General features: G+C 35.8%; 2 protein-coding genes and 2 non-coding genes across 4 annotated transcripts; 3 read left to right on the forward strand and 1 right to left on the reverse strand.

Annotated features, from left to right (window-relative positions):
* The first annotated feature begins 754 nt into the window (after window positions 1-754).
* LOC113038430 (DNA-directed RNA polymerase III subunit RPC9-like) lies at window positions 755-5,357 on the forward strand. Its single transcript, XM_026195827.1, has 6 exons — window positions 755-821; window positions 1,919-1,955; window positions 2,090-2,188; window positions 2,323-2,417; window positions 2,734-2,791; window positions 5,097-5,357. The coding sequence occupies exons 1-6, from the start codon at window positions 814-816 to the stop codon at window positions 5,232-5,234; spliced, it is 435 nt and encodes a 144-aa protein (XP_026051612.1). The 5' UTR covers window positions 755-813; the 3' UTR covers window positions 5,235-5,357.
* Window positions 5,358-6,085: 728 nt separating this feature from the next.
* LOC113038429 (protein-tyrosine sulfotransferase 1-like) lies at window positions 6,086-15,555 on the forward strand. The gene is made up of 3 exons (XM_026195826.1): window positions 6,086-6,365; window positions 10,183-11,318; window positions 15,124-15,555. Exons 2-3 carry the CDS (start codon window positions 10,483-10,485, stop codon window positions 15,320-15,322), a joined length of 1,035 nt encoding a protein of 344 aa, XP_026051611.1. The 5' UTR covers window positions 6,086-6,365; window positions 10,183-10,482; the 3' UTR covers window positions 15,323-15,555.
* A 654-nt stretch (window positions 15,556-16,209) lies between these two features.
* On the reverse strand, window positions 16,210-16,281 carry trnaw-cca (transfer RNA tryptophan (anticodon CCA)). The gene has a single exon. It is a non-coding gene; the product is annotated as a tRNA-Trp (tRNA).
* Window positions 16,282-16,761: 480 nt separating this feature from the next.
* Window positions 16,762-16,833, forward strand: trnae-cuc (transfer RNA glutamic acid (anticodon CUC)). Its single transcript has one exon. It is a non-coding gene; the product is annotated as a tRNA-Glu (tRNA).
* The last annotated feature ends 56 nt before the right edge of the window (window positions 16,834-16,889 follow it).

A 16,889-nucleotide genomic window follows, 5' to 3' on the forward strand; every position in this document is an offset into this window, starting at 1 on the left:
CAAAATCTAAAGCGCCATTTATCGGGAGCTGTCAATCATTTTAGAGAACAAATCACCTTTACTGTTTTGAAGCCTAAAGAACCGCCTCCCTGAAGAGAGAATACATTTTGCAGTTACAGTTTAAAATGGTGGATGGCGCTGTGTCCGATAAGTTCCACAAAAAAAAGAAAGAATTAATCTAGCTGTACTTTCATGTATTGTATTTCACTTTTATGTCTTTTTTGATTATATCATATACCTGTGTAAATGTATCGAATCAACAGAGTATTTAGGGGAAAGGTTGTCGTGAGGTTAACACCACTGAAAGTACTACGTGTAATATTTCCCAATTTGAAAAACAATAATACATTACAACCTTATGTGTTATTTATTTTTCGCCTTAATTGCTTGCGAAATATTGAGATTTGTATGTTCGCTCTTGCATCTCTTTCTCCCTTTTCAATATTTGGGTAATTTTACTTATCAGATATTCTTTTGATACCTCCTGTACAGTTATAGGCTTAATGTTATTTCATATTATTAATTATTTAATATTTAATTACTTAATATTATTTCATATTATTTCATAATATTACTTGTATATACTGTAAGGTTATATAAACATAACATAATATATTTTATATAGATATATTGTAATATATTATTATATTTTTATATAAACCTTTCTATAACATTTAATAATTTTTACAGTGATTAACGTTTAACGTTATACATAAATATATATTTATGTGAACGCGACAACGGAACGTTTAACAGCAGGCTTCGTTTTCTCATCGGATCGTTGTTCGTCGTCGAACCAACAAGGCAAGCGGGATGGAAGTGTAAGCGATTTACTTTATTTTTATTCATTTGAGGTCCAACTTAAATAATATAATAATAATACCATCTGTTCCCAATGCCAGAAATAGACACATTCATACATAAGGAGATACATAAGAACGAACTAGATTTGCATACAGTGAAATGACTCAAATATTCACAGATGGGTCAAAAGATCCAAAAACAAGTAGAGCAGCTGCTGCAGTAGTGTATATTCCTCAGTTCAATATTCAAATACTAAAAAGAGCAACAGATCATATATTTGTTTTTACCACAGAACTGATAGCTATATAATTGGCCTTACAACGGATAGAAGAAAAGCAGCCTAACAGTAGTGTAATATGTACAGACTCATTATCAGCAAAGTTTAGAAAGTGGAACATCTTTAGCAAGACAAGATATTTTAAATGAAACTTAACAGATGTTATATAGCATAAAGCACTTAGTCGTAAAGGTGAGTTTTTTGTTGGTTCCAGCCCATGTCAGAGGTAAGGGGGCTATGAGGAAGCTGACAAACTGACAAAGGAGTTGTTGAAAGATCCTGAGATCAATATAAGTACAGATGAGTAAAGCTGAAATTAAGGGGCTGATTGGGACTGAAGTGAAAAGGAGGTGGCAGAGGATATGGGACAATGTAATAAGATGAAGATATCTTTATAGTATAAATACAATATCTGTATAGTAAAGGACAACTGTAGATAACAGGAAAAGGGTTAGATGACAAGATTATGTATTGAGCATACAACACTAAATCAAAGTTTAGAAAATATAGAGAAAATATATAAATATAAATTAATATTATTATTATTTATTTATTTTATTTATTTTGCACCAAGTATATTCAACCAAGTAGTGCTCCATACTCCAGTCCAGTAGGTGGTGGACAATGCACATTTAGTTGGTTTACCAACTGTTATTAAAACAACAGAAGAAGAACAACAACAACAAATAATATTTTTTGTTGTTGTTGAAAATACAGAGTATATGGCGCTGTGATAAAAAAAAACAAAAAACACTGAAATGATGAGGATATGCGGCTCACGTTGTTACTCTTGCACATTAATCTCAAATAAAATCAAAATAACATTTTGTTTTGCAGAAAGGACGCCAATGCTGCTATGCTAAGCAATTATGAGGTCAGTATGCATTTGAAACCTTTTTCGATAAATTTGGTTCATTTGTATGTTGTACAATTCAATGGGTTTGTTATCAGAAATGCATCTGTGGTTAAGTTTATTTGTGACTGTACAAATGCACTCTATTCCTCCAGGTCTATCAGTTGCTGACAGACCTGAAAGAAAAAAGAAAGGAGATGGTTAAAAATAAGCACAGCACTGGACAGCAGAATCTCAACACCATCATGTATGAGGTGCCTGTTTTTGATGTGCTTTGAAGCATTTTGCAAACCGAGATTTTCTGTCTAGGAGTGGTTGTTTTCTTCATGATCTTCAGACAGGGTTGATCACTCATGCCCTTTAACATTTGGTGTGTCTGCCTCAGTAGACCCTGAAGTACCTCTCCAAGACGCCGTGTGCTCATCAGAATCCAGACACTGTGAAGGAGTTTCTCACCACTATGCTGCCTCACAAGCTCACTAAGTGAGTTACAAAAAACGTCCTTTTTTTCACTGAAATGCCTTGTTTTATTGTGGAAAACACAAGCATTGGAAAACTTACAGACCTGTCACAAACATTCTGTGTCACAATAAATACAGTGTATTACAACCACTTTATAATTCTAAGTTTGAAATGTAGCATTATGAACATTTGTTTCATGTGATGTTTGAGACTACAGTGCAGTTTTGCAATTGATGTTTTGCATTTAATAGTGAGTCTAGTATCAATGCACCTGTTTTTTTAGACTGTTACAAAAGTTGACAAACTGCTGGTTCTTTTTAACTGTTCCTCTTTGAAGAGCTGAGAAGTTGCAGCTCCTTAACCACAGACCTCAGACTGCTGTTGAAATCCAGCTGGTGAGACCTTTCTCCTTCTATACGTCTTTGCCTATTTCTAAGAGAGTAATAAGATATAATGCACACTAAGTTTGGGGTCAGTACGTAAACCCCCCCCCCCCCCCACACACACACCCAACAATGATGCATTAAATTGATGAAAAGTAACCATAAACCTGAAACTATTTTACTGATTCCACAAAATACATAAAGCTGCACTGATAAAATTGTTTCTTGAGTAGCAAATTAGAATGATATCTGAAGACTGGACTAATTGCTTCTGAAAATACAGCTTTGCCATTACAAGAATAAATTACATTTTGAGATATTCAAATAGAAAACAGTTATTTAAAATTGTGAAAGTATAACACTATTTCTGTTTTAAAGGTATTTTTGATCAAATAAATGCAGAGAGCATAAGAGACTAATTTAAAAATCATGAAGAAAATCTTAAACCCCTACATTATTAATGGTAGTGTATAATGTTGTAGAAAGTCTTTTCTTTCTCTCTTAAGAAATCTTGAGTCAAGAAGCCAAAATCAGACTTTATTGGTCTAGACAACAAAGCTGAGATGCTTGCAGAACATCTGGCCATATCATTTGTAGCTCACACAACCAATAATCTTAGTTATTATGGATGATATCTCCTTTTTTCCATTTGGAATTTTGTCCATACTCCTGCCAAGTTATTTCTTCAATCTTCTAGCTTATTTTTAATAGTTGCATTCTGCCAGTCAGCTTATTTACATTTATGCATTTAGCAGACTCTTTTATCCAAAGCGACTTACAGTACATTCATGCTATACATTTTACCAGTTACCAGTTAGCACTGCTAATGCAGTGCTCTACCACTGAGCCACAGGAACACTTATTTAAAAAAAATAATAATAATAATAATGTTCTCAGGAAAAATGATGTTATATCTTTGTGCAATCTGACAGAATGTTACATGTATAAACATTGAGCAATAGTGGTCTTACAACATTCTGCTTTGACCTACAGCCCACTTTGGGCTTACAGTAACCTTGCAATGTTATATTTGAAAAATAAAAATACACCCTAAATGGCAAAAGGCATATTCAGATTGTTGTTTAGAAACTAGACTTGAAGGAACATTAACTCATATTAATAAATGTTTTAAAAATATTTTTCATTGATAGTTATATATATGTACTACATTGCGTCACACTATACTTTTGCCCCCCCTTCTCTCTCTCTCTCTCTCTCTCTCTCTCTCTCTCTCTCTCTCTCTCTATATATATATATATATATGTTTGCTACATTATAATCTAGTTTCAGATAAAAAAAATATTTATACTTGACGGGAGTATTTTATTACATTTAGTCATTTAGCAGACGCTTTTATCCAAAACGACTTACAAATGAGGACAATGGAAGCAATCAAAAATCAACAAAAGAGCAATGATATATAAGTGCTGTAACGAGTCTCAGTTAGCTTAAATGCAGTACACATAGCAAGGGCTTTTAAATAATATAATAAAGAAAACAGATCGAATAGAAAAGGATTGAGCAAGCTAATGTTAGAGGTCTCTTTTTTTGTATAATTGTATAATAAATGGGAAAAAAAACTTTTTTAAATACTACAATTAGAATAGAGAGTTCTAGAGTTAGAGGTTCAAATAAAGATGGAAGAGATGGGTTTTAAGACGATTCTTGAAGATGGCTAAGGTCTCAGCTGCTCGGATTGAGTTGGGAAGGTCATTCCACAAGGAGGGAACATTTAATTTAAAAGTCTGTAAAAGTGACTTTGTGCTTCTTTGGGATGGCACAATCAAGCGACGTTCACTGGCAGAATGTAAGCTTCTAGAGGGCACATAAGTCTGAAGTATTACATTTAGATAAAGGGGTGAAGAACCAGTGGTAGTTTTGTAGGCAAACATCAATGCCTTGAATTTTATGCGAGCAGCTATTGGTAGCAGTGCAAATTGATAAACAGAGGTGTGACATGTATTCTTTTAGGCTCATTAAAAATTAATCTTGCTGTCGCGTTTTTGATTAATTGTAAAGGTTTGATAGAACTGGCTGGAAGACCTGCCAAGAGGGCATTGCAATAGTCCAAGAGGTTGAACAAGGAGTTGTGTAGCATGTTCCGAAAGAAAGGCCCTGATCTTATTACCTGATTTTATATAATATTAACAATATTATTACAAGAAAAAAAAATGATCAATTTGGTACCTTAAAGCCCCAGGCTTTATCTGTGCACATGTATAAGTTTGTTGAAGGGACTGACAAAAGAAAAGGATAGTTTTTGAATGGCCAGCACTGGATAATATATGTATAACCTATATATGTCCTAACCTTATAGATGGTAGAGGAGAGCGAAGAAAGACTGACAGAAGAACAGATTGATGAACTTATACAGAAAGTCACAGATGTCCTGCCTGGTGACCCTCAGAAGGAAGGTGATGCATCTGCGGACCCTGAGATGGAGACAGACCAGTAGCATCACCCCTGGACACTCAACTATATATATATATATATATATATAGTTTTAGTATAAGTTTTTTTTTTTTCAAACAAAACATTTCCTCAGTTTTGTTAACAGTGCTAATGCTAATATTTGCAACTATAAAGTGATCTGTAAGCAAAGTGTTAGTGTATTTATTTTTCATAGTATATATTTTGCACAATAATATGATAAGGAAATACCATATGTGACTTTGTCTGCTTTTTAAATCAATTTTTTGGAGTTAAATTGATCATTTATTTATTTATTTGAGGGGCGGGGGGTATTCCTGGTAATTCTTGGTAGTTAAGACAAACTGACTTCTTCCCTGGCATCCTTCCTGTATATATAAATAGATATTTATATGTATATCATTCTCTTTAATTAAGCACATACTGTTTGATCAGTGACCGTTTTAGGGTTTGATTTGAGAGAGATTGAGAAAAGCAAACCTGGTCGTTTAGTGTTAACTATGGCCATTTATCATTTGTCAAACAGTCTCTAGTGACCCAACTGTCTGAATATAAGTACGTGGCTGCAACACTGAGCTCTTTTAACAACTAAGTTTACTGAGACTCATCCATAAAGCAGTTCAATGTGAATTTATTTGTAATGTGTCACTTGATGATTTTCTCATTCCGGCCCTCCACAAAACTTAATTCTTAATTTTATAGTAAATCTCATAAGATATTTATGGATATATTGAATAATAATGTATTCTCATTGACAGTTTTTCTGATGAGAATAGAGACGGATTATTTATTCAACACGAGTTTGATTTATGACAGCAATGCCGTGTATTAAAGAGTAAACCAATGAAAACCATCTGATTGGCAACAGACGTTTGCTGTAGCCAATGAAATTTGAGCGTTCCTCTTCAGCGCTGTGGTAACTGGTATGATTTTAAGACCTCTGCCCGTAATTTAGTTTTTCGCTAGTATCGAAATTGTATGACCGATTCCTCGCGTACACACCGAAGGTTCACGAGAAATGTGCTCGCGGTGTAAGACTCTCGTTCTCAAAGTCAGAGCTTCATAGCTCCGTTTAAACGATCTTCACGTCTGCATTTCACCAGACAGACGTGGTTCTGGAGAATGAAGGATTTCGAGGAGTTGTTCTTTCTGTACGGTAAGAGACAACACACTCGCTTTTCTTGCTGAACTATTCAAACTATCTGTTGTTTGGGATTTGTACGTGTCGTGAGCGTGTTTCTCTCACATAGTTTGCTTGTCGCAGGCCGCCAGTCGTGCTGGCGAATAACTTTGATGTCAGGTAGAGTCAGTCCTCTTATTTCCCCTACAACCATTAAAAACGTGTTTTCGTGCCACGCAGCTAATGCTTCACAGTGAATTCCGACAAATACTCCTGCGCAAATTTATGCATATGACCTACAAACGCGTTCAAGCTTTGTTTTACCTATACACAGCGATGATCGTCGAGCCGAACACACAGAATAACGAATCTGTCGACTTGTTGCATTATTGCAGTACATACACGTTACACACAAAAAACACGGCAGCGATCTGATGTCACAGAACATATTCTTTCTGCACGAGCATTTTGGGAATTCAAACTCTCTGTTGTGACACCAAAAATAGTGGTCCAGTGTTGAACACAATTAAATAAGTCTAGGGAGGATACATTTTTTTAGACATCAATAAAAAAGGGAAACCACCAGTAAGCAACAAAGTCCAAAGTCGCAAGAAAACATCCTTTTTATGTCAAATTTCTTCTATTCCTGATTAATATGCAGAGAGAAGGTACTTCTAGATTTTTAGCAGTAATTTGATTAGTTTTACCTGGCTCAACAAATGGCGTGAGTCGGAGTGGGATTAAATTTTTATTGGACCAGTTGAAGACAGATACATGTTCAGTGGAAACCTGTTTAGGAACAGTCATTTACCTTGTCCAAATATACACACTTGTGGTCTTTGAACTTGACTACTTCTATGACGTATTTCCTGTATTTGGTCCAAGTGTTTAAGTGAGCATGAAGACCACAAGTGTGTGTTGAACTTTTCATTACCTGAATGCAAATGTTTACAGAGTTTATTTTTATTTTCAATACTTTTTTTTCAAAATAAATGTACTAATCTTTGCAGCAATAAAATGTGTAGCACTTTGTTTTACTACCAAATTATATGTAATATTTTATTATTATTATTATTATTTGTATTTAACTTCCATTGCAAAGGTTTCCGTGACATCTAACGCAATCTTGGCAAAAAGGGCACTGCGCTTTGGCATTTTTAAGATCTGGACAGTCTTGCGTGAAAACATTGTAAAAGCATCAAGAACTCAGTCCAAACTTATAAAACAAATGCAAATGTTTTTTTTTTTCTTTTTTTAAGAAATTTAAATATAGTAAATAAACACTTAAATACTATAAAATATTAGTGCTTGTGTTGTGTTCTATTTAAGTATAATCAAAATCTCAACACCCAATGAACTAATAAATCAATTAATTCATTAAATAATTAATGTTATTATTTTATTAATTAAATTTTTCCATTAGAGCTGTCTATAAAAACCAACAGGCAAGAGTAGTGTTACCAGTCAGGAGAAGAAGGTGGATTTAAGCTCATTTTGTTTTTTTTAATGCACAATGTCATTTGTAGGTTGAAAGTACTGAATGTTTTTAAATGTTTTTAAAACTAAATAGCAATCTTTGTAGAAGGGAGGTTATCTTTTGTTTAACCAGCAACAACAACATCTGGCCCTGAATTCTTTCTTTTTTTTTTATAGTAAAATTTAGTGTAAATTCAAGTCGCATGATTAACTGGGCAACCAGAAGTAGTTCATGGTTACACTTTGAAGATCAACACCCCTAGTGGTAAACAATCGGAGTTTCTGAGATTTGCAAATGTTTCGAAGCTTTGTGAAGCAGAGTTTCGAACGTGCCCATCACTAGTCATTAGTTCTTATTCACTATTAATAGGGGGATTATTAATACATTGATTACAATTTCCTCCTAATTCCCAACACGTACATACAGACATTAATTTGATCTTAACGTAGTTCTAATGTTACTACAGTTGTAGTATTCCTGTGGCTCAAGTGGTAGAGCATTGCGTAAGTGGCACAAGGTTGTGGGTTTCGATTCCCAGGGAACAGGTTAGGTAAAAATTGTTAGCCTGAATGCACTGTAAATCACTTTGGATAAAAGCATCTGCTTAATGCATACATTTAATAAGCTAAGTAATTTACATATGTGCAAAATTATGAGGTGTTAAATTTTCATGCATTGCATGTGTCACAAATAACACCTCATGTGCATTTCAGAACAAAAGTAACCACAGATACTTGCCACAACAGGATGCTTTACTGCTTAAAGTTGTTGTTAACGTGCATGTTTTGCCAAAGTTTGAAGTTGACCCCTTTAAAAATATGCTTTTGACACTCAAACAGAGGTAGGAAGTGTAACCTGCACACATGGAGGTAGCAGTGTAACCAATATGTACCTGTTTGTGTGTTAAGGGGAAACTAGATGTTCCAGTAGATTAGTAGGCCAACCACTAAAAATCAAGGTAAACATCATCTAAACTGACATTATTTCTTGTTTTAATTTAAACAAAAACAACTTATTTTATTATTGTCTGTAAATGAAATAAGAAAAATAAATTGCTTTGTCATCATTGTAGAATATGCATTCTGATAATTATATCGTCTTGGATATTGATTCTAAAAGATTGAGATACACTATACTAGATTTTTCTGCTTTGACCTGTATAATTAAGAATCTACACAATCCTAAACTAGATATGACACCTACAAGATACAACATAATTTCCATAGTATTACATTGTTTGTCTACCGTATTTTTCGGACTATAAGTCGCACCTGAGTATAAGTCGCATCAGTCCAAAACTACGTCATGACGAGGAAAAAAAAATATATAAGTCGCACTGGACTGTAAGTGGCATTTATTTAGAACCAAGAACTAAGAGAAAACATTACCGTCTACAGCTGCGAGAGGGCGCTCTATACTGCTCAGTGTAGACTACAGGAGCACTGAGCAGCATAGAGCGCCCTCTCGCGGCTGTAGACGGTAATGTTTTCTCTTGGTTCATTTCTCTCGGTTCATGTCAAATTAATTTTGATAAATAAGTCGCACCTGACTATAAGTCGCAGGACCAGCCAAACTATGAAAAAAAGTGCAACTTATAGTCCAGAAAATACGGTAATTACAATTTACAGGACATTTTCCTTTGTGTTTGGGCTTGCAATTCAAGCGAGTTACAACACACAAATTGGCAAACTGTAATTGTCTAATACTATTAAGCCCCTTTCACACTGCGATTACGGCAAATACACGGGTAAAGTGTTTCGCCAATTGTTCCCAGGTTGCTAGATTTTGCACTTTCACACTGCCAGTGATTACCCGGGATATGTGCGTGCTTTCACACACAACCCGTAAAGATCCCATAACGACACGTGACATCAGGGCGTGTGATGTATGAGTCGAAAACGCTAGGCACGTTGTACTTTCACTGATGCAAGCGAACGATCTCAGCTTCAGCACGGAAAGTAAGGAACTAACTGATCTCTGCTTCATTACAGTTTGAACATATTTTTTTGTCGCAAACGTTGATCTTCCTTCAGAACAGCCGGTAAAAGAGTCGCGCGATAACGTGCGTCATCACCATGACACGGCATTAGATCTGCCTTTTGTTCACACAGTGCTCATTCCGGGACTGAACCCAGCAATATTATTAGGTCCCCGACCCGGGTTCAATGCCGGAATCAATCCCGGGAAGTGTTTGCTTTCACACAGAAGGTGACCCGGCAATGTTCCAGCAATTTGCTGGGTCCGATGTGCAGTTTGAAAGAGGCTTTACAGTAATGTTGACCTTTAATGTAACATGAGATGCACCCTAGTAGCCAATGCTGATACAGAACCGACAAAATATTTTTTTGAAAGTGTTTTTCCTTCCCCTTTTTACAGGCACAATGGTGCTGACAGAGAACACAAGACTTTACTTACCAAGTCTGATTTTATTGAAGCTCCAAGCAAAGGTCTGAAGAGAAAGAAAAGAAAACATTTGCCCTTCCCTTCCCTCCCCCAAAAAACCTTTACCTAAGAAAGCCTTTCAACATTCTTTCACCCTGAACCTTTCTGGAAAGCATTCGCTGTCTAATTTCCAAAATCCCTCTTCACCTTTCTGCTAAGTCTGTTTTACCAATTTTTTTTTTCTCATTCTGCTTTTTTATAACCACAAACCACAAACTCCTCTAACTGTAAGTCATGAGGAAACAAACGTGCAATGTTCTTCTGGTCTGCGGGGTCATCAGCTCCGTCACAGTATTTTATTTTGGCCTCAGCTCGATAGAATGTCCAACTGCTCGTTCTCGTGCTGCACAGCACAGGTGGGCGGTTAATCTACATGCTGGCCAAAACCTAAGTGACCTGTTACAAATCCCTGAAGAATACAATGAGGAAACCCCTCTCATTTTTGTTGGGGGAGTCCCTCGTAGTGGCACCACACTGATGCGGGTTATGTTGGATGCTCACCCTCTCGTTCGGTGTGGAGAAGAGACCCGCGTCATCCCCCGGCTGTTAGCCATGCAGGCCACGTGGAGTCACTCCGCACGTGAACGTGTCCGTCTGGAAGAGGCTGGCATCACCGATGAGGTCCTGGATTCAGCTGTACGTGCCTTCCTGTTGGAGATCATAGTGGGGCATGGCGAGCCCGCTCCGAGGCTCTGCAATAAGGACCCTTTCACTCTAAAGTCCCTTTCCTACCTCTCCAAGCTCTTCCCAAAAGCGAAGTTTGTTCTTATGCTCCGCGATGGCAGGGCCACCGTACACTCTATGATTTCCCGCAAGGTGACTATCACCGGGTTTGACTTGACGAGTTACCGGGACTGTTTGGTGAAGTGGAACCGGGCAGTGGAGGTGATGTATGACCAGTGCCTGGCTGCAGCGAATGGCAACTGTCTGCCTGTGCATTATGAACAGCTGGTCCTGTACCCTGAGCAGATGATGCGCAAGCTCCTTCGGTTCCTGGATGTGCCGTGGGACACTTCCGTACTTCACCATGAACAGCTTATTGGGAAAGCTGGTGGAGTTTCACTGTCAAAGTGAGTTTGATGCTTTCAGCTATTTGCTTTATTTGTCACACTTTTTGTAATATATTAAATCCTTGATGATATCGGATAAAGTCAATATTACAATTAAAAAAATTAATTGAAAATTAAACGCTCAAATAAGTTTTGAATGCAACCTTCTAAGCAAACCTTGGCCATAGAATTGCCATTGGCTAGTACTTTTTTTTTTTTTTTTTTAATTTACCCACTGAATTGATACCACTTGATATATTATGTAATATAATTAGACTACTTTTGGGTTACTTTTGGCCTAATTCCTTTTTCACATTGATTTGAATAGAATAAAATTGTACCATATTGATTTACTTGCATATCATGTGACCATAAATCAATGTCAGAGAACCGTGAACGTGCAAATATGATAATTATTATTCAAACATTGCAATTTATTTTAAAATCTCATGGGTACTTGAAGTAAATATATAAGGTGGAAGAGATTCAGATGAGAAAAAAAGTCTCTGCTTTTACATGTAAATAAAGGTAACGTGGATTTGTGTGTTTTTAAGTTTTTGAAAGAAAAAAAAAATAGACTATGTTGTATGCTTAAAGGGTTAGTGCACCCAAAAATGAAAATTAGCCCATAAATTACGCACCCTCAAGTCATCCTAGGTGTATATGACTTTCTTCCTTCAGACAAATCCAGTCAGAGTTACATTAAAAATTGGCTTTTATCTTTCAAGATGTTTAATGCGACTCAGCGGGTGTTGCATGCATCAATCAAATGTAGTTGAATATAAAGGGCCCATCCATAAAAAAAAAGTGTCTCACACGGCTCCAGGAGGTGAACAAAGGCCTCCTGTAGTAAATCAATTAATTTTTGTAGAAGGAAGAAAATATTCATATTTTAAACGTAATAATCCCTTTAATGTAGCTCGCACTCACTGTTGTACACGGAAGCAGTTCCAGGCAGATGATGTTTGGAGGTTGGTTTTATGCATCTGCCGCTCAATAGTGATGAACGTGGAAACTCAGGGGGGAGATCAAAACAAAACTACGGTCACTAATTAGAAGTACAAAAAATCAGGATTTGTAAGGAAGAATGTCAGAGGATTTCAGTACTTCTCCTGGAACTGCTTCCATATACAACTGTTGGTGCAAGCAAGATTAAACCAACGTGACCAACGTGTTTTTTGATAATGGATTCCAATATCTTGGAAAGCAGGGGGGGCCTATAGCCGATATAAAGCAGATATGATTTTTAAAATTATTATTATTAATATTTAAGAAATTTGAAATCATTTGACAATGGGCTGAAAAGTAAATGTCTAAAATAAACATGCTTATACTTTAGATGACAATATTTTTCACGAATAAATAAGTACTTAATACAAATATTAAATATATGTGAGCCTCAGTGCTGTCAAAATAAAAGTCCCGTGTCAAACACATCGGCCTTGCCGATATATCGGTCGACCGCTAGTTTTGGATATGGATATTTTTATCACAAAAACTAGAGATGCACTGATCAGTCAGCCAGGGATCAGAATAAGACGATTTTCCTCATGATCGGCCAGGATCTGTGACTTCTTTCTGGTTTTGAGCTGATCCGTTTTGTTAACAGCGGCACAGGTAATAACATCATGGCAGGTTTTGTGCTTACACCAAAAGCGTGTGGACTAACACTGATCTATATTAGTGGAGCGCACAAGCCGTATTCAGTCTTAAACAGCTTGTGAGCCACAAATATCAAAATAAGTGGCTAACTGTGCTAAACCATTAAAATACATACAAAATTATGTCAAAATACCCATCTTGGCGAGTATCCAGTTAAACACAGTAAGTTTTGGAATGTTAAATAGTTGAGAAAGAGAACGCAGGTTGTGTAACAGTATATTGGGTCTGAAGATAAACTCTTAAAGGCACTGCCTGTCAAATATTCCTGCTGATGTCTGTAATGTTGATCAAAGAACAAAAGACAAAGAAAAACAGTTTCTACTCTTTACTAAGTACCTTTTATATCTTTAATGGTGAGCATTAATTTGTATTTAATCTTTACAATGAAGACTACAGAATTTACCTTTTGATAAAAATATACATTTGATTACTTTCATTTCTGTAGTATGGCTGCCATATTCACAAGTATTTTCTAAGCGAATTAAGCACATTTTTATCATGTGTAAAACTATGACTGGATTCTTCTGAAAGAAGAAAGTCATATACACCTAGGATGACTTGAGGGTGAGTAAATTAAGCTAATTTTCATTTTTGGATAAACTTACCCTTCAAATAAGCCACTAAGTAAAAATTCAAATAAAAATGAATATGTTCATCAGTAGTTGCAATGTTTAAACACTTCTTAAACCTGAAGTGATCAAATGCTAAAGCCAGGGTGTGAATTGAGGGGGGCTGTGGTGGGATGGCATCCCTCTGGTTGAAAAAAATAAATACAAATAGCATACCCTCAGTTAAATCACCATCCCCTTTAGATTAATAATTTATTATGTAAAAGCTATCATTCAAATTCAGTATTAAAATTATCTAGCCTTTGTATGATAATTCATTTACTAAATAATGGCAGTTGGCCAATCAGAACTTAGTTACAAGCTGCACACATGCTGAAGCAAGTTTTCTTAATTTTTCGTGCAACATGGTTCATGTGCAACTTTCGAAGTTCTTCGAAAATTACAAATATGCATTCCTGTGTGTGTGTGTGTGTGTGTGTGTGTGTGTGTGAGAAAGTACGCTATTAACATCAGTCAGTCAAGCAATATTTTACTTAACTTTTATTTAACTGAACTTACTGGTGGTGGTGCTTAAGATAATTTTGGTCATTCAGAGTTTCTTTAAAAGGGGGTGGGGAGCTAACAAAGATAAGATAATAATAATAAAAATAGTAAAAATTCTACTACTAAAGACAATATAAAAGGGAGTAATTATCTGCTGGGTTCATGGATATTAATCACATCTGCATAATAACTCATTTGGTGAAATCTGGGAAAACAGGGACAATAATTGCTGTTTTCAGTTTCATGATCTTTGTAATTAATACTGTTTTTTGTAATTTAATACAAAATTTTATTATATCATACATGTTCGATACTCTCTGACTGGATTCAATCATAGTCTGAGGCTAGAAAATCAAAATATGAGAGAAACAAAATCTGGGTCTTACTTTTGGCATCTAGCATTCACTCTTCCAGACTGTAAATAGAAAGAAAATTCTAGGCATAATTTGTTAAATTCCAGTCTTAAAACAAATTAGAGCCATGAAGTAAAAATGTACCTAAAACAAGAAAACAAATTTTTAAGTTATGACCATGATATCTTGCTACACCCAACATGTCATGTGTAATTCCATACATTTTTAAGCCGATATCGATACAGCCTTAAAAAAAAAATATAAAAGAAAAGCATCTTTGTTCCCATCAAGTCCAGCCCCGCTAATAATTTTCATTCACCATTTCCTTTTACATCTACAGCTTTTCCAGATAATGGAGTGTACATGCATTTCCTTGTCAAGAGTTGGCTCAGTGCTCTCTATGTAAATATTTCACTACTCGGTAATATGAGCGTTACGACAAATAAATTAGAATTCGTTTGTTTGATCTGCAAGCATAATAATGGAACCAGTGTTAGACATTAAAACATCTCCCGCTGGAATAAGTACATTTTAATTGTCTGATCTTACTGCAGTTTGTGATGTGGTCATTTTACAGACTTTCTCTCTAGAAGGCAGATTAATTTAATTTTGTGATATATTAGACAAGCACTCAGGCCTTGTCTGCCATATTCCTAACTACAGCGTTGGATGTATGATTATTTATTGTCTCTCCTGCAGGGTGGAACTGTCAACGGATCAAGTAGTCAAGCCAGTGAACACCGAGGCTCTGTCTAAATGGGTGGGCAAGATCCCTGCTGATGTGGTGAATGAAATGGCCAGCCTTGCTCCAATGTTAAGTCGCTTAGGTTATGACCCTCTTGCCAACCCGCCAAACTACAGCAAGCCTGATCTCTTATCTCTGAACAACAGAAAGTAGTGTGAGGTCAATCCAAAACTGAAAGATCCTCTCAACCTGTGATAACTTTGAAGCAATAAACAATGTGCATTTTTTTAGCACATCAAGCCTTTACTTGAATTCATAACTTCAGCAGTTTTGTTGGAAAAGAAATTCATCTTATGTAGGACCATTGTTGCTTGTGGCAACAGTTTCATACAGTTTTATTGTTGTATTGTGAAGTCATTTTTCAATTAAATTGGATTTAAATGCTTTGTTACTTGTATGCTTTGGTGTTGCTTATAATGTCAGTCTAATAACTGTACTTTATTGTCTTTTGCTTACTTTTGTGTATGTGTGTAAATGCATGTGTGTTGTCGTAGATGTGTCATAATGAGTGACTATTACACAGGAAACTATGTTTGTTGAAAGAGGAAGTCAACATCTGCACAGAATGACCACTTTTTGCTTCGTTCTCCTTTACTGCAAGAGTATAAAGGAAGTTTAGATTGTCTTTAATCGCTGAACTTTTAAAAACACATCTAATTTAATTGTAGGCCTTTTATTGGGAGTTTATGAATTGCATTTGTCAAATGTGGTGCAAATATGAAGGACTTCGGACAGGGTCTCTGCTGTGGATGAACTCATTCCTAAAGATTTCCTTCACATACCTTAAAGTCCAGTAACATTAAACCAATCTATCTCCCTGCATAAGATTGCAAGGCTTGTTGTAACACGTTTTGATACAGGGAAAAAAAACATTAAATGTTGGTTATTTCTAAAAAAAAAAAAAAAAAAAAAAAAAACAGATGCTCAGATTATTATATGGTGTAACAAAACAAAGAGAGGACAATAAAAAAAAATGCTATTCGATTTCCTTGATTGCGTTGAGTTATAATTGCATGAAAAGTGGGGGAATAAAAAGATTTTGACCCCGACGTGATTTGAACACGCAACCTTCTGATCTGGAGTCAGACGCGCTACCGTTGCGCCACGAGGTCTTATAGAAGCTTGTCTTGAATTATATATATGACTATATTACTATTGTCGTGGTTAATTCATGGTTATATCCTGTTACTAAAACATTTCTCTAGCGTCACAACTCAAACAATGAGGCGATAATAGGCTCGCCAGTGGCATTTCACTGATAGTTTAGGAGAACAGGATTACGTGTACAAAACGTGCTAAACTTTGCGCCACGTACATTAGTCTGTGCGTTTGAATGCTATTGAAATGTAATCGCAAACATTCTTACTTAATCTCGAAAAAAAGAAAATACAAAAAAAACACATACCGTTTCCTGATGTACATTACAGTATATAATTTAAAGGGGTAACTTCTATGTGGTTTTAGTTGTTAAAACCTGCTACTTTATATGTGAAAAAAAGAAACAAATAGCTATCGAAACGCGTAAGACTGAAAATAAAATACATTGTCTATCTGTACATAGAAAATTTCCACTGTTTTAAGCTCCGCTCGAGTCCCTGGTGGTCTAGTGGTTAGGATTCGGCGCTCTCACCGCCGCGGCCCGGGTTCGATTCCCGGTCAGGGAACGTCGTTTTTTATCTCCGCTCCTCAAATTATTTTACGTTTATATTTACAATTAACT

Source organism: Carassius auratus, chromosome 21, assembly GCF_003368295.1.
Source record: "Carassius auratus strain Wakin chromosome 21, ASM336829v1, whole genome shotgun sequence".
Classification (NCBI taxonomy): domain Eukaryota; kingdom Metazoa; phylum Chordata; class Actinopteri; order Cypriniformes; family Cyprinidae; genus Carassius; species Carassius auratus.